Raw genomic sequence first — 21,620 nt, 5'->3', positions numbered from 1 at the left:
TGAAGTGCTGGAGTTGTTAACTAATTTTAAGTGACATTTAAAAAAATGTCTTGGCCAGGCGCGGTGGCTCACGCCTGTAATCCCAGCACTTTGGGAGGCCGAGGGGGGTGGATCACGAGGTCAGGAGATTGAGACCATCCTGGCTAACATGGTGAAACCCCATCTCTACTAAAAATACAAAAACTTAGCCGGGCGTGGTGGCAGGCACCTGTAGTCTCAGCTACTCGGGAGGCTGAGGCAGGAGAATGGCATGAACCCGGGAGGTGGAGCTTGCAGTAAGCCGAGGTCGCGCCACTGCACTCCAGCCTAAGCAAAAGTGTGAGACTCCGTCTCAAAAAAAAAAAAAAAAAAAAAAGGCTCTTCTGTTCATATTTTTTCAGCCAAGATCTCAAAAACAGTAAGACCAAATTGTATCATAGAGTACTCTATTAGCAAAAATCATCCTTTTCTTGGGAAGCCTGTGAGATTCTAAAGTGACTGGATATGACAGTTGCTTTGTGTGCAGAAGCACATCATGCTGCCAGAAGGTTCCCTGGAAGAAGATACCTTGATGCAGGACAATGGAAGAATCCAACTCTAAGATCTTGAAGTACATTAAGACATGGTCACCCCTTGGGCTGGAAAACTCAGAGGCCAGTTCCAGAGATGATGATATTCAAAAATGGTGTGAATATCACTATGGCAGCCTAGCCATAGGTTTGGAATTCTACGAACATCTGGTAGTTGCATTCTTGACCCTGATATTTGAATTCTAGAGTATTACTTGGTTAATCAACACCACTAAAACGAAGGGGCTACACTAGGGAAACCAATAGTAGGTAATAAATGTAAAGCATCCACATTCCATGTCCTTATGCATCACAGATGTGGCCAGCTGCAGGCAAAGCAGGTTCATTTCTTCTTTTCAACCATCTTCTTTGGCTAATCGTTAAAAGTCTTACGTTAATAATCAAATGGAGACAAAGCAGTAGCAAAAATACTTTAAAGTTAGTATTCTTCAAATGCCAATTGTACTAGAAAGTGGATAAAAATAAACTAATCCAATGAAAAACCATGAAAAAAATGGAAAATATCTGTAACAGGTATTATAGCTACAAATGTTTTACATGACTTTATCATCGAAATATATGTGACCTGCTTTGAAACAGAGTCAACGGCTTAAAGAAATGATGACTTATGTACCCACAGCATCTAAAACATAGTGCAAAAGAGTATCATTAAGACAGATACGCAATTGTGTCCATGGCCTACCCTGACTGCTCCGTGCTACATACCGTAATCTTTTGCCATCAGTTAATGAACAAATTTATGTCACAAGCCCCAATATACCATTCCCTCTGCTTATGTGAATGAAGTTACATGCACTGTATTCTACCTTCCCTGCTTCATGCTTCAACATATAGAAAATCATGAGTGTCTGTTGTGTTGAAATACGTGCAATTCTTTGAGTGTTACAGGAAAGTATGAGTCAAAGACTAGTTTAGAAGCCTACCTAAAATTCACCAAACACATGGAGCCACTTTGGGGATGCCATTTTCAGTTACTTTATTATCAGGAACTTTATTTTTAAACTAATTACAGGTACCCAAAGTTCAAAAAATTAAAACAAACCAAAATGAGAACCTCAACAGCCATAGTTGTTTATTTGCTGCTTATTCTTGTGGCCAAAGAGGAATTCTACTAAATGTCAAATGAAGGATGTGTCTAAACTAGAAGACAAGTTAAAGGGCCTTGTTGTCATTTCTATCATTGTGGTGGTGGTTGTTGGCTTTCTTGGAGAAATATATCTGTGACTTTCTCAACTAATGGGCCTCTGGCCTTAATTATCAAAGCATCCCTTTTCCTAGAGGAAAAGACTAGTAATAAATACATATGGTATATTATCTAATATCCCTTACTGTTATCCCAGAAAATCTTATTAAATATTAAAGTGAACTACTGATTAGAATAGTGCCTGTCAATGGTGACTCAGTAATGATTTCTTGAATGATAAATACCTTTAACTTCATCTCTACTTGTTGCTCTCCCATCTCAGAAACTTATAACCTTCATTAAGCCCCACTAATTACTAGTTTGGTGACCGACTAGGGGGCTAGCAAGAAAGCTAACTCATAAGGCTATGACATAAGCACTGAGGCATCCTAAAGCCTTATCTGGGCCACAATAAGTTACCTAGTTACCTATACAAACTCTACTCCACAGCCTAGCTCTGGAAAATCGGGGAAAAAGAGAGAGAGTTCAGCACCCATAACACACTCCTATGCCACTTCTTTTGCATTTCTTCTTAGCCAACAGTTGAGAAAGACTATTTTTTAGCTTGTTTCACTTTTCCTTGATCTTCTACTTTCTTAATGGCTGCTTGGATCGCCTCTTGGTCACCCAGGAACTGATGAGGCCCAACAGCACGCAGGTTTTCATCCAATTCCAGAAGAATGGGGACTCCAGTAGGAAGAGTAATGTTGATGATGTCTTCATCTGAGATACCTGTTGATCAGGACAGGAAGAGACCAGTGTTAAAACACAACTCAGGAGGAAGTTCTGTTTAATTATATAACTGCACTTTAATCCCATTTAACCATGTGCCTGAAACATGCAGATACTGAGGGATTCCAGCTATAATTCCTGGAAGCCAGGAACTTTCCAGAAATTACAAGAAAAAAGGCTTAGAGATTCACAGCAAGTGCTACATCAGGACAGTAGATACCTTTTGGGACAATCTGTTCCTGTTTCCTATCTAAATCCGAAAGGAAGGAAAATTATTTTCTCTATGCCCACATTTGTGTTACTAGTTTTCCAAGGAATCAGGTAATCTCGAAAAATCAGAAAGTGAACCAGGAGCATTGGCTGTATTTCTCCTTTTATGTGTTGTACCCAGGCTGGTACTAAAATTAGGACTTTTCGCTAATCTCTAAATCTAGTTCATTTGCTTAAAATGTGTTTGGTTTTCCCACACTAAGTGAGCTTGCAATACCCTGAGCTAGATCCAGTCCAGCAGGAATGCTTTCCCAGGTGCTTAGAAAGCACAGTCAAGGGAATCAGGAAGGGATTTTACAGCATGCCTGTGAACAGGGCTCGCTCTCTTATGATCCCTGAACATTCCAGCTGCTAAAAAAGGAAGGTATATATAAAACACAAGCCACCTTTAGCCCTTTTTAAAGTACAACTGAATTACAGGTAATTCAACTTGGACCAGAAGAGCTGTAGTTGTAGTAGCAATGGTAGTAATAATATTCTTTATAAGTACTTTTAACAATAAACAGCTAACATGTTCTGAGTTCATATTTCATGCCAGGTACTCTTTTAAGCATTTTGTATGTATTAACTCATTTAATCATCATTGCAATCCTATGATGACATATTATTTCTCCATGTAACAAGTTCTGGCACAGAGAGGTTAAGTAAACAATTATCACACAGAGAGTAAATGACAGAGCCTGGATTCAAACCTAGGGGTCTGTACCTGCTGTATAATGTAACTCCTCTCAAGTTTCTGAGCTCAAAGTGAGCAAAGGGAAGGCATGAGAAAGAGATGAAGTTCAGCAAGCTCAAAGACAACTGAAAGTATTCAAATTATCTACTTTAAAAACATTCCTTTATTAATCACATAGACTTCTAAATTCTAACCATATGCTTCCTGTTCTATATTAACAGAAAGGACCTAGGTGAAACAAGTTCAGGGGAGTCCAAGGGTTTGTCTTTACTTGAGGGTGGCAGAGTAAGTTGTTATTGGTTAGTAATCAATGCACCTTTTCATTTTAATTAGCCATTGATCCTAACTGTGAGCACCAGCCAAACAGTCACAGAATCGTAGCACTGGATCCTTACTGCTGGGGTGGCTCTTTATTAGAATTTCACGTCAAGGCCTAGAAGAGCTACCTAATAACTCTTATACACAAACTATCCATACTCAAACAACTATGAAAAATGGAAAGGATCTTAACTCAGAAGACACAGTCTCTTCCAAGTAAGTATACTGTCCCATCACCTGCCCCGCCAGTACCCCTTCAATGTACTACAGAATTTTAGGCAAGTAACTTCTCTGGACCTCCAATTCTCCTGTCAATTAAAAAAGAAAGAAAGAAAGAAAAGAAACACACACTCTTCCTTTGCCAGCATTTTAAAGGGTTGTGGGATAAAAGGGGTGGCTTAAAAGAGAACATACATGAAAAAAGGGTAGCACAATAAGTGTCTCTTCTTTCTCTATTAGGAATTCCCTTCTAGGCAGCAGATTTAAAGGGAAGGCTACTAAGATACTCCTTTGCCCTGCCAAGCCCCACCCTCACACTGCAACCTTACAGAAGATTACCATCACAAACTACAGCTGCTGAGAACAAATCTACTCAGACCAGACCTCTAGCTGTTTAGCAGGGAGATGACTACTCTAGATTCTAAACACCTTCTGGCTTCAACAGGTCAGAAATGTCAGCTAGCCGCACAACAGCCACCACAAACATCCCTTGGAAAGAGCAGGAGGGGAAGTCAACAGCCTGTTGTTTGGAGTCAGGTGACCACTGAGCCTTTCAAATCCAACAGTGCTCACTCCCAAATCCAGGGGAAGCTCTGGAGGTCTCCAAACCTAACTCATTCACTAACTAGTAACTGAGGGCCCTTTATATTCCTAGTACTCTGTGGAAGAACATGTGTGAGTGACCTTGGCCAAGATTTTACCTCCAATGAACTATTTTTTCATTTATAAAATGAGTCCCTCTAGCACCAACATTCCTTTATTTTATTCTTAATGGTTAAGAAAAGCAGAGGCACCTTAGAGACACAAGAGCATGAGTACACTGAGTACTGTTTACATTCATCTACTGTGCAAGGACCATGCTTTATCTGTTTCCAGAGTCTGTAAGCATACTGCTCACTAAATTGGAGAGAAAAATGGATTTTATAGATTTCTCCAAATAATCTAAATTTTCACTATAAAAAATTAATTTGTTAAAAGATAACAAAAGTGACCATGTTTGACTAAAGCTTACCAGAAGTAGAAACTATGAGTGTATATATCTATCAGCATCTTGGATTCACCACTCATAGATGTGTGCCTTTGCAGTGTCACCAACTATTAATCTTAAGTTCTTGAACCTAGGACTTTATTGTAGAATGACTGAACATTCTACTTCTATTCAACATTGTATTTAAGATCCTAGCTAGGGCAACTAGGCAAGACAATGAAATAAAAGGCACCCAGATTGGAAAGGAAGAAGTAAAACTATCTCTATTTGCAGATGGTATGATCCCACCAAAAACCTGTTAGAACTAATAAACTCAGCAAGGCTGCAGATATAAGAACAATACAGAAAAGGAAATTGGGTTTTTAATACAGTAGCAATAAGCAACATGAAAGATTAAGCAAACAATTCTATTTATAATAACATCAAAAAGAATAAAATGCTAAAAATAAATTTAACCTAAGAAGTACAAAACTATACTCTGACTACTACAACACAGTGTTCAAATGAAAGAAAACCTAAATATGTATTTATGGATTAGAAGACATAACACTGTTAAGAGGGCAATATTTCCTAAATTAACATACAGATTCAATACAATCCTATCAAAAATCTCAACGGACTTTTTTGTATAAATTGACAAACTGATCTTAAAGTTCATATGGAAATCTAAGGTACTCAGAATAGCCAAAACAATCTTGAAAAAGAAGAAATAAACCAAGGGACTCATAGTTCCTGATTTCAAAACTTACTACAAAGCTATAGTAATCAAGATACACACAGATCAATGAAATAGAATTGGGAACCCAAAATAAACCCTCATATTTTTTATCAATTGATTTCCAACAAGTGTGCCAAGACAATGAAATGCAGAAACAATAATCTTTTCAACAAATAGTACTGGGATAACTGTATATCCACATGTGAAAGAATGAAGTTGGACCCCTGACTCATACTTTATATAAAAATTAACTCAAAATGAATCAAAGACTTAGAGTCAAGAGCTAAAATTGTAAAAATTTTTAGAAAAAAAGCCATAGGAGTAAAGTCTTCATGACCTTGAGTTAATTAATGGTTTCTCAGATATGACACCAAAAGCATACACAAGAAAAAAATAAACTGGGTATATAAAAATTAAAAATGTTTGTGCTTCAAAGGACACTATTAAGAACATAAAGGCTGAAGCAGGAGAATGGCGTGAACCCGGGAGGCGGAGCTTGCAGTGAGCAGAGATCGCACCACTGCACTCCAGCCTGGGCGACAGAGCAAGATTCCGGCTCAAAAAAAAAAAAAAAAAAAAAAAAGAACATAAAAAGGCAACCCAGAGAATGGGAGAAAAATTTGCATATCATATACAGTCTAGATACAAGTTCCTTATCAGATATAAGAACTGTCTCCAATAATAAAAAGACAAATGATCAAATTTAAAAATGGGCAAAAGGTTTAAACAGCCATTTCTCCAAAGATATACAAAAGGTCAATAAGTACATAAAAATAGGCTTAATATTACTAGCTATCAAGGAAATGCAAATCAAAACCACAATGAGATACTACTTTGTACCCTCTAGGATGGCAACAATAAAAAGTCAGATTATAAACAAGTGTGAGTAAGGATGTGGAGAAACTGGAATCATAATACACTGTAAAATCAGGTATGCAAAAGGCTATATAGCCTCTTTCAAAAACAGTCTGGCAATTCCTTTTGTTAAACACAGATCTACCATATGACCCAGCAATTCCACTACTAAGCATATACCCAAGAGAAATGAAATATGAGTCTATACAAAACTTGTACACAAACCTTCATAGCAGCATTACTCATAATAGTCAAAAAGTGAACACAACACAAATGTCCATTAACTAATGAACAGATAAATTAAATGTGGTATATCCATACAATAGAATATTATTTGGCAATGAAAAGGAATGAAGTACTGAACCAAACCACAACAAGGTTCTTGGATGAATCTTGAAAGCATGATGCTACTAAATAAAAGAAGCCAGTCACAAAGGACCACTTACTGCATAAGTCCATTTATATGAAATGTCCACAACAGGTGAATCTATAGTGACACAAAGTAGATTAGTTGTTGCCCAGGGCTGGGTGGAATAGAGGAGGAACTTGGGGGGGGTGATAACAGCTAAGGGGCACTGGGTTTCTTTTTAGGGTAGTGAAAATGTTCCAACATTGATTGTGGTAATGGATTTACAATTTTGTGAATACACTAAAAGCCATTTAATTGTATACTTTAAATGGCGAATTGCATAGTATGTGAATTATAATGCAATAAAGATGTTAAAAAATAGTAAACAGGGCTGGGCGCAGTAGCTCATGCCTCTAATCTCAGCACTTTGGGAGGCCGAGGTGGGTGGATCACTTGAGGTCAGGAGTTCAAGACCAGCCTGGGCAACATGGTGAAACCCTGTCTCTACTAAAAATACAAAAATTAGCCAGGCGTGGTGGTGGACGCCTGTAATCCCAGCTACTTGGGAGGCTGAGGCAGGAGAATTGCTTGATCCTGGGAGGTGGAGGTTGCAGTGAACCGAGATTGTGCCACTGCACTCCAGCCTGGGTGACACAGCAAGACTCTGTCTCAATTTAAAAAAAAAAAAAAAGAAGGAAACAGATCCAGAGTGGTTAAATAAAAACCTGCTCTACTCACAGGACTATTAAGGCAGTAAAAATGGACCTTTTTAAACTACCAAATCCCCAGGATTTAAACCCTGGTCAGGTGACTTATCCATGGTTATTTCCACGACTACTGAGGAGGAGAGAGAAGAATGTTTATATGAATGCTCTGCCCTTGTGAAAGGCTGGGTCCTAAATGGACATCTGCTGATGCCATCCAGTGTTCCCACGACTGGTAAAGGGAATGAATAAGTTTGTCTGATCCCCAGCTAACACACTGCGATTATGATGGGCCATGTTTAGGGGTTGTTGTCTGTGACTTTAGAAACGAGTTCCAGGTCTTCAGCAAGGGGCTTGGGTATACATGGGATTCACTTGTTTGACCATGGCCAGATCCAACAGGTCCCCTGTTTAATAGCAGCACTCTCAAGTTTGGTCCCTTTTGTGTGGGACCAAATTAAAGAGCCAAATAAACAAAGGCCACCATAATATTTCAACTACAAAGGAAGGACAGTTCAACAAAAATAGAAATGTTTCCAATAAATAAATAAAATCAACATTCCACTTTAATGACTACTCAAGCCATTCACACAGCAGACTAATTACTTACAAATATTTAAAATACTTAGACTGCTTAATAATCAGTCAATGAGACTTAAGTGACTAAAATTTTGTTTTATTTTATTTTATTATTATTATTTTCTTTTTGAGATGGAGTCTCGCTCTGTCGCCCAGGCTGGAGTGCAGTGGCGCGATCTCAGCTCACTGTAAGCTCCGCCTCCTGGGTTCACGCCATTCTCCTGCCTCAGCCTCCAGAGTAGCTGGGACTACAGGTGCCCGCCACCACGCCCGGCTAATTTTTTGTGATTTTAGTAGAGATGGGGTTTCACCGTGTTAGCCAGGATGGTCTCGATCTCCTGACCTCGTGATCTGCCCACCTCAGCCTCCCAAAGTGCTGAGATTACAGGCGTGAGCCACCGTGCCCGGCCAACTAAAATTTTAAAACAGCAAATTAGGAAAAACCACAGTGAAGCCATTACTCATTACTCAATTTTGGCATAAGTTACATTCATCATCCTAAGAAAGTTAAGCAGGCAGAGCTCCTAAGGCCAGAATAATGCATCTGAACTATATTAAACCAAACTGAATTAGTCCTATCAGCCTTACGTATATACAGATTTCACATCTAGCAAGTGTAGTATTTTTGATCCAAGTTGTTTTGGGAAAAAATCCATGTATAAGTGAACCTATGCAGTTCAAATCCATATTGTTCCAGGGTTGGCTGAAAAGGGAAACACTACTGAGTTCTCACCCTGTACCTACCCCTCTCCACAGTGGTGTGGAGTTAAATACAGTTGTCATTACTTAGTGGACCATATTACTAAATAATTTCTGGACCCTAGCAGCCAAACCATAATAGTGTTACTTACAGTTGAACAAACATTTACTAAATTCTTGCAATGGGCAAGGCACTGTGTTCTACAGTAGGGTGGAGAGGAGCAGGTGCAGGGTGAGAACTCAGTGGTGTTTCCCTTCACAGCTACCCTTGTCTTTAAGGGTCCACCATTGCCTTTAAGTCTGTGTTAAAGTCTTTAAGTCTTTTAAAGTCTTTAAGTCTGTGTTAAATACTTAAAGTCTGCCTTTAAGTATTGAATCTTCATGTAGAAGCACCTAGGAGCTAACTGCAGTCAATTTAAATAATGGGATATTTTAAGGAAGAAATAATGAAAGTTTGGGGTAATAAGTCCAGGAAGTAGCTCAAGGCCAAAATTGGGGAGAAAGTCAAACAACTTTATTTTCTGCATAGAGGACTAACTTCAGGAAGTCAAATTTGTACCTACCAACCCCCTCCCCTAAGTCACCATAGCAGGAACAGGAACCAAAGACAAACTGTTATGTACACTGTACATCTACTAAAGCACCTCCTGGTAGAGGTGCTTGTGCAAATGCTCACTTTTCCCACCAGGATTATAAATTCCTTGAGAGCAGGAACAATGTTTGATCCATTTCTGTATCACCCATGCTGTTAGAACACAGTGCTTTACCCACTGCAAGATTTAGTAAATGTTTATTCAACTGTTAAGTAACACTTTTATGGTTTGGCTGCTAGGGTCCAGAAATTATTCAGTAATATGATCCACTAAGTAATTACAGCTGTATTTATTATGTGAATCTACTTTTTACATATAACTAAAGGCTATAAGGAATAAAATGTTAGGCTGGGTGTGGTGGCTCATGCCCGTAATCCCAGCACTTTGGGAGGCCGAGGCAGGCAATCACGAGGTCAGGAGATCAAGGCCATCCTGGCTAACACAGTGAAACCCTGTCTCTAATAAAAATACAAAAACAAAATTAGCCGGGCGTGGTGGCGGGTACCTGTACTCCCAGCTACTTGGGAGGCTGAGGTGGGAGAATGGCATGAACCTGGGAGGTGGAGCTTGCAGTGAGCCCAGATTGCACCACTGCACTCCAGCCTGGGCAACAGAGCGAGACTCCAAAAAAAAAAAAAAAAGAACAAAATGTTAATTAAAAATCCTAAAACATAAAGCCTAAATATGAAAACACCCTAAGGACTTTGTCAGAGGTACAGAACAGACAAATTTCAGAAAGAGGTTAAAAGCTCCACAAAAGGACCTTGTGTGTCTCATTCACATATAGGTGCTATATCCCTTGTACCATGAACAAGACCTGATTTAGTGAACCCTAGGTGCAAACCTGAATTGAATAAATTCTAACTCTCTGGGTTTTCAAATTAAATCTAGTCTTTTACTGTTGAAGCCTTGATTAAACACTGTGCTCTCCTATGACCTTACCAAGAAAAAAAAAGGAGAATTAAAAGAATCTTAGCCTTGAACAAAAAGCTGTTTACATCTAGTGCCAATAAAATAAACAATTCAAATTAAATGGCTTTAGATGTTCTTTGATTTTCTCCAAAGTGTTCAAAATCTTTGAATTTTAGAAAACCAGAAGAGATGGTCAGAGAGACAGAAAGATTCGCTACAGGACGAGAAGGAAAGAAGAAACCCCAATTCGGTAGTGTATACTCTTTGGAATTAGAAAAAAAAGGGAAACAACTCCAGTCAACTCAATCATTTAATAAGGTGCCACCCATTCATTCCTCACTTTCCTCTCCTGGTCAAGTAAGTCACAATTCAAACCCCACCGACAATCTGTGATAAGAGTTCTGTATTCCTTTATGGCCAATAAGAGCTGAAACAAGAGATTCAGAGTTTCATAAATGATCTATCTATTTTTAATTTTAATTCTTTAAGATCTGAATACTATATATGTAAAGATATGCTAGGGTGATTTGAATAACACGATAAAATAACAGCCACTAATTTAGAGTAAGGCAGAGAGAAGAATCCATTCTACGTTTAATTTTATAGTTAAAATAGCCTATAATGTTTAAAAAATAAAGGGTTCTATAAATCAATTATTATAAAAGAAAGCTTAACCACACCAATAGGCAACTACTTGCCTCACAGAAGCGAGACCTGAATTGGCTGCTTCTGAAAATATCACACTAAAATGCCAAAGGTAACCAACTCATCAGTCCCCGTGCCCACAGCTAGTCCCAGCTGACCTTTCCTCCCTGAGTCTCTAATTTTATCTCACCACTTCTGTGCCTTGCTATGTATGCAGCTGCACACAGGTCTTCAGGGATCAAGTCTGTCTTGCATGAGTGTCTTGTGTGTCACTCTTACTCCAAACTTGAAACTGCCTCGTCCTGTGCTTAAACCCAGACTAAACAATCCATTTCCTCTGGCAAGATGCAGACTACATCCAGTGTTTCAGTTTGGTACCTGGCTTTTCCTTGGACGCGTGCCAGCAGGAAACAAACAGGAAGTGACTATGCCAACCACAGAGAATGAAACACACGCCTGTCTGGAACGCTACAGTACAGGATGCTTTCAGATACTTAGGTCTGCGTTAGATGTTTTCACGGTGGTGCTTTGTGAGAAGTGTGTCCGAACCAGTCAGAGGTGGGCCCTGCTTTTTAACCTGGACTTATTAGCACAATAATGGTACTTCTAAAAGCCAGTAAAGCAGTCCCTTAAGTAGGCATTTTTTTACTATATAATATTCTGTATGTCTTGTTTTGACTTCTTCCGAAAGCATTAACTATCATCAGATTAAAAGTAAAGCAATCTCAAAAGCATATATGATTTATGAGCAGAGATATTATATAAATAAGTCATTTGACAGGGGAGAGGTCATCCCCATCAGCCAGGAAGCCTGTCTTAGGCACTGACATGTGGTTTCAGTGTTTGCAATTCTTATACGAGTGTTATCTAGCTCTGAATCAGTATCACTTGCCTCTCAGTGTACCATTCATCTGCGTTGACTCCAGGAGGTCCTTGTTGACCCGCTCCTAGACTAGGTTGTTACAAGAGAAAAAGGAGGGGATGGAAGGCCCAATTAAGGCTAAATAAATTGATGATAATAAGCAGAGATAGTCTGGGATAAAAAAATAAAAAAATTAAAAAAACCTTTATTAGAGGAGCTTTCAACCTATAATATTAGCAAGATTCTCAAACATAACTTCTCATGAAGAAGGACTTTAAAAGGCAGTTCCCTATAATGACCATGGTTTAGGTGCTAAAGTCAGAACCAGATGGCTCCTGAAGCCTTGAGAAAGCATAACAAATGCCCTCCAGGTTAGTTTTCAAAGGCACAGATAGGTGCATATAGCAAACCTTCAACCCTTCACTTAATTCTCCTAATTGACTAATGTAGTCTATTACTTTGTGAACAAAAGGTAAGGTCCCAATTAAGGCAATGGTGAGTTCACTGGATAAAGCAAGTCTTTTTTGAGGTATAATTTACATATAGCAAAAGTCACCCTTTTTAGCATACAGTTCTATGAGTTTTGACAACTGCATACAGTAGTGTAATAACCAATCAGGATATAAAACAGCTCTATCAACCCCTTAAAATTTCCTTGTGCCCCCAGCAGCCTACCCTTACCCCACCAATCTGTGTTATTTCCTGATAGTTCTATATTTTCCCAAATGGCACATAAATGGAATCATACAATACACAGCTTTTTTAGCCCAATTTCTTTCACTTGCCACAATGCAGCTGAGGTTCATCCATGACGATGGGTGTATCAATAGTTTGCTTCTTTTTACTAAAGCAGTTTCTTTAAGCAAAACAGCTTAGTGATCAATGATTGATCAAATGAAATAAAAACTATGACCTGGATATACTAAACAGCAAAGTAAAACGCAGTATTGAACCATAGCTTTCCAGTGAGTTCAGAGCCATGTTCTAGTTCCTACATAAAACAACATGTGTACGTAAAATGCCTAAAACTGTGCTTGGCATGCAGTATGCACTGAATAAAGGTCATCCTGTATAGCTATGCTAGAGTGTGCCATTCAGACCACAATGTTATAACAGCAGTAATAATTTAAGACTCAATTAGTTGCATTAAATTACCTTTTTATAGTTTACCTGCCATGGATGTTCTTGACTCAGCTTCTTAAAACACAGTATTCCAAACAAAGAATAGGTCAAGGGAAAGGCTACCTTTTAGAAAAAAGTTTTAAAGCCCAGGTGATAACTGTGTGTGGAGCCTCAGTGAACTGAGTTTTGAGTAGAGTTCTTGATGCCAACTAATTACCATGATCATGGCCAAGGAATCTAGAGTCTCTTTAGATTTCAGTTTCCTCCAACAGCACCTGTCTTCTTTTCCACAAATGGAGAAAGCATCAGTCAGGATATGACTGCCTACGGTGTCATAATATCAAATATCTGAGAAACAACTAATATCTTCAGAACCAACACGCTTTACTGTTGAGGTATATGGATGACACCTCTAAGACTGGACCTAAGAGGAGATGAGTAATACTAGCATACTCTTAGTAGAAAGATCTTAAAGCGATTTGAGATTTCAGCATAGACCAATATTCTAATTAGTTATTTAACTGGGGTCATGATTCTTCCCACCCCAGTTTTCAAACAATAAGAAAGTATTTTTCTGATAGGACAGTATGCTGTCATTGATGCTATCCGTTACCACACTCCTCCCCAGTAGGTAAAACTTTTTTAGCTTGTCAAGCAGTTTAGAGACAAAATAGGGAAAAATTACTCCAGTCCCTTGAAAGAGCCCATTTTATATGGGAGAAGTTTACATAAACATCTCTAGAAAGCACGGCTTGGAATCAGATGAATCTGCAGCCACAAGTGTTTTTACTTTTATAATAAATGCAAAGAAATTTAGCAACTTTTGTGCTTACAGGAAATATAAAACCCTGGTTATGCCCATTTCTAGATTCAATTCTTAACAGTAGTGAAAGCTAACGTCTTCATTTTTACGTTTTTATTTTTCTAAAATGGGGTCTCACTATGTTGTCCAGGCTGATCTCAAGCCTAGGCACAAGCAATCCTCCTGCCTCCGCTTCCCTAGTAGTTGAGACTACAGGTGCGTGACCCCACACCCAGCTCAATATTTTTATAGTGAGGTAACCACATAATTTATCATCCAGACTGGGGCACTTTTGAAAGTAAAAGGAGATGCTATTAATAATTACATTTGGACAACAGGCATTAACCACAAAATGGGCATGTATGATCATGTAACTTGATAGTAAGCATAAATTGGCAATTAAGATGGTAACTTATATTTTGTACCACCATAAACACATACACATGAACTGGCAAAGCAGTCCTTCCTATAAAAGAAAACCTTTATTTCCCCCCTAAACAGTAGGGGAGATTCACTTAATTTTTGGAGTCTTGAAAAGTTAGCATCTAAATCCAATGAAATGCTTTCTTTTAGGTTGGTAAGTTACCAAGAAGCACACAAACCCCTGTAACTTGAGCTGTGGAAAGTTAGACATGCAATACAAGAGGACTAACATTAGACTAACACGCCTATTCTGGTGAGTGAATACATCTACAGTCAATTTTGAAAGGGCTAAAATCTCACTAAATTAACAGAAATGATGTGAAAAAAATATGATGACATACTATTTCTTCTGATCTTGAGAAACTCACTTATGCTTAATTCTTGCAGTTGTGAGAAAGAATACTTGGGACCTTATTTTTCAATAGACACTGTAAGAGAAACTTTACTAACACAGATTGACATTTAGAGACAATAACTTATGCAGTGATCCTGAAATCCAATCCAGCCTATTTCATGCACATGACATAATTTCTTCCATGTTAGGTGTGGGAGTTAAGTCACAGTAGAGAACTACAGCAACATCTAAGAACTCCATTAGTGTTAATTGGAGTACCACCAGGAGGTACTATAGGCCAAAAAGGAACAAAGTCATCATATCCAGAATGGGTGAGAGTCAAGATTACAAACCATCCTTCTATTTTCCTGCGGACAAATCTGGATCCTCACATCCATTCCATTAGTTTTCTAGGCTATGGTCTTATCCTAACTGCATGTTCTGGCTTTTCTGCCATTTTTTCCCTCTATCTGCCATCCTCCTTGGTCATCAACCCCATCATTTTTATTCTCTACCTCTCTCATAGATACCTCCCTCTCTGGCAGCCCATGTCTTTTTCTGTGTTCACATACTTCCAACTGAAGTCATTTCCTACAATTTACTTCTTTCTACACCAACCCCACTGTTTTACATCAATTATCCCCCAAATAAAAACATTTTCTATAAAGCCTGTTTATGGTAATAGGGATAGGAGTTATAATGTAAGGCTACTTTAAAATGTCATTAATGGCCAGCTGCGCAGTGGCTCATGCCGTAATCCCAGACTTTGGGAGGTTGCGGTGGGTAGATCGCTTGAGGCCAGGAGTTCGAGACCTGCCTGGCAAACACGGCAAAACCCCATCTCTACTAAAAAATTACAAAAATTAGCCAGGTGTGGTGGTACACGCCTATAATCCTAGCTACTCAGAAGGCTGAGGCATGAGAATCGCTTGAACTCAGGAGGTGAAGGTTGCAGTGGGCCAAGATCGAACCACTGCATTCCAGCCTGGGCAACACAGCGAGACTTTGTCTAAAAAAGAAAAGAAAAGAAAAGAAAAGAAAAGAAAATGTCATTAATCTCTAAAAGAAAAGAAAAGGTCATTCAGTTTCATACTTCCAACTTAAAAATAAAAATAAAAAATAACATAAAATAAAAAGCCCTTTAGATGAAGGACTGGAAGCTGCCTGAAGACCAATGCCTGCTTATTTCCCAATGAGCCCTGTAAGTCCACTTCTGCCCCAGTGGTCAAAGCTGCACTTTGATTTTCCCCAGTATTCTACACTCCACAGCCATGCATTTCAGTTTTGTTATCACTTCCATATGTTTGCCACCCCCCATTGTTTTCTAGGCCAATGACAAATCCTTTAACCTTTCAATTCCATTGATTATTTTTCCAGCTTTAATGAGCTATAATTCACATACAATTCACCCACACAAAGTGTACAACTCAATGGCTCTTAGCATATTCAGAGTTGTGCAACCCTCACTACAATCAATTTTAGAATATTTTTATCACCCCAACAAGAAACTCTGTACCCATCAGCAAATCACTTGCAAAATCTTCCATCCTCCCTACCCTCTAGGCAACAACCACTCTACCTTCTGTTTCTAAAGATTTGCCTATTCTGGGTATTTCATATAAATGAAATCCTCTAATATGTGATCCCTTGTGGCTGGCTTCTTTCACATAACAGAGTTATTTCAATGTTCACCCATATGGTAGCATGTATCAGCATCACCTTCCCTTTCATTGCCAAATAATATTCCATTGTATAGATAGACCCCATTTATAAGTTGATGAACACTTGGGTTGTTTCCATCTTTTGTCTATTGTGAATAATGCTGCTCTGCAGGTTTAGGTACAAGTTGTTGTGTGGACATGTGCTTTCATTCCTCTTGGGCATTGTGATGGTTTGAACTGTGATCCCCTCAAAAAGACAGGCTGAAGTCCCAACCTCCAATACCTCATAATGTGACCCTATTTGGAAATACAGTGTTTAACAGAGAATAATCCCATTAAAATGGAGGTCACTGGTGGGAGGCGGCAGGCTAATATTATTAGTGGCCTTATAAAAGGGGAAATGTGGATAAGAAACACACACACAAGGAGAATGCCAAGGAGCGATGCTTCTGCAAGCCACAGAACATCAAAGATTGCCGACAAACACCGAAGCTAGCCGAGGCAAGGAAGAATTGTCTCCTAGAGTCATCAGAGAGAGCACAGCCCTGCTCACACCTTGATTTGGGACTTCCAGCCCCCAGAAAACACATTTCTGTTGTTTTAACCCACCGAGTTTGGGTGTTTTCTTACGGCAGCACTGGGAAGCTAATATAGCTATATGGGTAGGCGTGGGATTGCTGGATCATATGGTAACTCTATGTTTAGCCCTTCTGAGGAACTGCCAGATTGTTTTCCAAAGCAGGCACACCATTTGATTAAATTAATTAAATAAATTGCTAATAGTTTCAAAGCCTCCCTCAAATGTAGAAAAGTAAGTTTTGCTATGTCTAAACACAACCTCTACATGTAATTCTCTCTTTGCCCCCACCATGGTTATAGTCTTCTTTACCATCATTTGTTAAACTTTCCGATTTCCCTCAAAAAGAACAGTAAAAAATACTTAAATCACTAGCAGGAGGGGATGTGTACAATGAGCTGTGGTTGGGCTGTAGAATCCTTTTAAAGAGATCTATAATAAATTTGAAGATAGGTGAAGAGTCAATGGTATTAAACAGTAGGAAACTTTTTTAAAAGGGGGACTTCCAAGCTAAGAAGGTGGAGAAAGATGATCCTAAAGGAGATAGTGGTATTTTCTTGAGAGAAGGGAGCCTGGCCACAATAAATCTGAGACCCAGCTCTGAAAAAGGAGTTGGCACGGTTGAATAGAATACGCCTCTGGCAGAAACTCTGAAATTCTGAATTTCAGTTTGTTGTTGTCTAGTAGAAGCCTCAACTCTTCTTCAAACAATAAAATACTATGATGAAGTTATATATCACTAATAATGAAGTTAAAGATCTAATTATTCTGAACAAGAATAGAACCTTTTATATAGTTGAGTAAATAAGATACACATGTGCCCACGCACATGCGCACGTGCACACACACACACACTCACACACACATATCAAGTGCCATGTCTAGCCAATAAAATTTTAGTATCTAATAGTCTGTAGATTTTAGGTCTCTGCATGACTAATGGATGTCAGCTATACAAGTAATGATTTAGTTCTTGGTCATGTTATAAAAATTAGGGGGAAATAATCACATGCTAAAGATTACTTCATTTTTAACTAATAATCTATTTCTACTTATTTCACATACAAGGTCAGCCTTTTTATTTGTCACAGCCTCTTATAGAAAATTAAAGCAGAATGAAAACGAATGGTGGAGAAATTTCTTCTATTTATTACCAGTAAGCTAACTGCTGACAGTGATGAAAGGCAGGAAAACACCAGACAGGGCATATCACGCAAAAAGCACAACCATCTGGGATGAGTGGAGGCAGAGAGGGAAACGAGAAATCCACAGAACAGTGAGAAATCCAGAAGGTGTCACAGTGCAATCACTGATGCTCAAAACCGGTGAACCTGAATCCTCAAGAGTTCATTTGGTTCATGTTACTTAAAAAGGTAACAATACAGTATGTTTTAGTATACATGTAGAGCATGACATAAAGTAGTTAAAATTATGGCTGCTGCTGATTTCCAAAATTTTAGAGTCAAGATAAATAAACCAACTATCCTTTTAGTTTCCTTCCTCCTAACTTTCTTCCAGTCAATGACTAAGCCTGTTCTGAAAAGAAGTTTGAAACAAAAGAACTGCTCAGGAAACCTACGTCTGGGAACAGCAATCATTGTTTAAAGTTGGAAGAACGTGAGCAAAACTGAAGTCTAGATAATTTACTTGACTTGAAAAACTCTAATTTACTTTCAAGGCCATTTCAACAATTCCTTCCTTTCCTAGCTTCCTTTCATTTCACTACAACAAGCCATACAGTCCTTTAGACCAGTGCTTCTCAAAGTGTGGAACCCCAATCAGCAGTATCAGCATCACCTAAAACTTCTAAGAAATGCAGATTCTCAGGGTGCACCCCAGACCTACTGATTCCGAAACTCTGAGGGTGGGACCCACAATCTGTGATACACCAACCTCTCCAGGTGACTCTGATGCTTGCTAAAGTCTGAAAACTGCTGCTTCGGGTAACAGGAACAGAAAACACACAAGAGATCTGATTTATAGAACAAGACAATTCTTAAATCTGAAGTGACAAAGGGAGATAGAGGAGTCTATTGTGTAAATAGGGCCTCATTAGCTTAATTTCTAGATTAAGGCCTAGATATCACACTTGGCAACCTCTAATAAGTGGTATATAAAGCTGGTACCTTCCAGGTGTTTTAGGAGTGCCCTACTGCTATTTCCATGAGCAGATATCAGAATGGTTTTGCCATGTAATACTTCGGGAGCAATCCTTTCATTCCAATAGGGAAGGAGTCTCTCCAGAACATCCTTTAAGCTTTCCGACCGTGGCAGTTGATCCAAGGGCACATCACATACTTTATACCTCCGGTCGTTGTAGATTTCGTGGTAGTAAGGATGAGACTCCTCAATGGGAGGCGGGGTTACATTGTAGCTTCTTCTCCAGAGCCTCACTTGTTCTTCACCATGATTCAAAGCCATTTGCTCCCTGTTGAGACCGATCAAGGCCCCATAATGACGCTCATTTAGACGCCAGGAGCTTTCCACAGGCACCCATTCCTGGCCTAGCTCTTCCAGGATCAGCCAGGCTGTGTGAATGGACCGATTAAGGACAGATGTGAATACAAGATCAAACTCAAAGTTTAACGCTTTGAGTTGCTTCCCACAGTTCCGAGCTTCCTCCATTCCTTCGCTGTTGAGTTTCTGATCCACCCAGCTACAAAAACGGTTCTCCTTATTCCAAGCACCCTCTCCATGTCTTAACATAATAAGTTTGTACTTGGACATACTGATGGCTGAACTTCCCAGGCGTTTTCAAATGGGCTAATATTCAAGGACAGCAATACATCTAGAAAGACAAGAACAACAAGTCTAAGTTATATTCTTCATTCAACTGACAACCTAGGAATAGAAACATCGCTTTACAACACCCAATTTCTAAAAGAAACTGAAATCCCTTTGAACAGTCAGAAATGTGATAACTCATACACTGTGACACATACAGGCATATTCTATAGATATTAATAATTCATTACAGGGAATCTAGTTGACTTAAATTTTCTGATGTTTGGATAGCATGTTAATTGCATGACATAAAATAACAAAACACTTCATTCTAATGGCATGCTGTGTTTCTGCCAGATACAAAGGCAATTTATGCTTACAGTAGAAAGGATTTAATAGAATGAGTTACAGACGTCTGAAAGAATGACTAGTGGCTGGGAACTCCCAGCTCCCAGCAGCTGACTCTACACTGAAGGCATCCTTTTCACTTTGTTTTCCTGTGGTGGAAAAAGAAGTATTTACCAGTCTCACATTCTTATTATAGAAGTTATTAAACATGTTATTTCAATGCACCACTGCATATATCTGGTATGTACCACTGGCTGGTGGCAACTAGCTCTTCAATGCCACAGGCTACAACATACAAGAAAATCTAAGGTATGCAAAACACATTAGTTCAACATTCAGACAAATTAAAAGTGCTTTAAAGAGACATTAACACCAAATATGGTACGTACCTAAATAATCTTGCACCTACCTCAAGATAGAGTTTTCAGCAGGAATAAATCCAGATGCAAAATAAGCTATCAAATGCAAGCAGCTGAGGGATGCTGCCTGTACAAACAGATCTGGTAGGTAGGAGTGAGAGGAACCACACTGATAAAGAGGCCCCACCTCCTCCTCCCCAGCCCTCCAGATATCCTACACACACCAGCTACGTCTTAGCAGGGGGAGAATCTAGTAAAGGGAGACCAGCAACTCTCAAGCTATGCTGAACTCCTTACATTTAAGCTGCTGGCCTGAAGATCTGCTGGGCCCACTCCATCCTTGGAGAATCTGCTGACATGGCTGCTCAGCCCACCTCTCTCTCTCCTTGTGGTGGACACATCTGCACTGACACATGCTTGGTTTACATGCCCGGCCTCTCCATCTCTCCTCCAGTGTTTTGCACACTGGGTTGTAAAGATTATACGAGCACTACAGCCTGGTCTTCTGCCACTCTTGGCAACTTCCATTAACTGGAGATTTTCTCTCCCACTTAAACTGTGAGTCACCCACAGTAAAATAACAATCAATGGCAAAATTGATTGGAATCTAGATCTAGTTTCTACCTTTCTTTAGTAATTCCTAGAGATTCTGAAGGGAAAACAGTCTTTAAAATAAGGCTTTATATTTCAATGGAAGGCAAACAGAGGACTTAAGGGAAGAAATCAAATTGAGGTGATTTGCAAGTATCGTCATGTGTTGCTTAATGAAGGGAATATGTCCTGGCAAATGCATCATTAGGTGATTTCGTCGTGCAAACAACATAGAATGTACTTACACAAACCTAGATGGTATACATATTGTTACTTATGTTTTTTCATATGGAAAGCCAAGTATCCCAGCACAATTACTGAATATCAATCATTTCCCCTACTTGATCTGCAATGCCAATGTCAAGTGCCACATATCAGATGTCTATATATGCTCCATTACCATCTTACAGGGCCACCATCATTTACACGATCCATGCTTGACTGAAACATCATTAGGTGGCGCATGACTGAAGTTGAAAGGCTACAGCAGTTAGGATGATGATTTTCCTTTCTTGTTAAGTACCAGGTTGCTGTGCATGTGCAGCAGGGAAGTCCCAGGGAACCAGAAGAGCCTGGGCTCAAGACCCAGATGAAAGCATCCCACAGAGCGGAGAATTCCCAAGGAGGAAGCCCAATGTCTCTGTCCTTAGCCTAGAAGAGGCATCAGGGTGGCAGAACAGAGAAGGGAACAAAAGGTATCTAGGCAGTGTTTTGCCAGATAACTGCCTGTGCCCAGGGGCAGAATAGTCATGAGTCTAACAAAGTTCAAGCTTCAGAGCCCCTCACCTGCGAGAAACCAGGTGATGAA

General features: G+C 39.3%; 1 protein-coding gene across 6 annotated transcripts in view; it reads right to left on the bottom strand.

Moving 5' to 3' along the window:
- Positions 1 to 1,520: 1,520 nt before the first annotated feature.
- BPGM (bisphosphoglycerate mutase) overlaps positions 1,521 to 21,620 on the bottom strand; it is a 32,844-nt gene continuing 12,744 nt past the window's right edge. For all 6 annotated transcript variants that reach the window (XM_009454225.4, XM_016956853.4, XM_016956854.4 and 3 more), the window contains 2 exon segments: positions 18,917 to 19,578; positions 1,521 to 2,484 (listed from right to left, as the gene is read on the bottom strand). In XM_009454225.4, the coding sequence (XP_009452500.3) occupies positions 2,306 to 2,484; positions 18,917 to 19,517 (780 nt within the window). In that variant the 5' untranslated portion in view covers positions 19,518 to 19,578 and the 3' untranslated portion in view covers positions 1,521 to 2,305.

This window comes from Pan troglodytes, chromosome 6, assembly GCF_028858775.2.
Source record: "Pan troglodytes isolate AG18354 chromosome 6, NHGRI_mPanTro3-v2.0_pri, whole genome shotgun sequence".
Taxonomy (NCBI): Eukaryota; Metazoa; Chordata; class Mammalia; order Primates; family Hominidae; genus Pan; species Pan troglodytes.
This window is presented reverse-complemented; position numbering and strand designations above follow the sequence as displayed.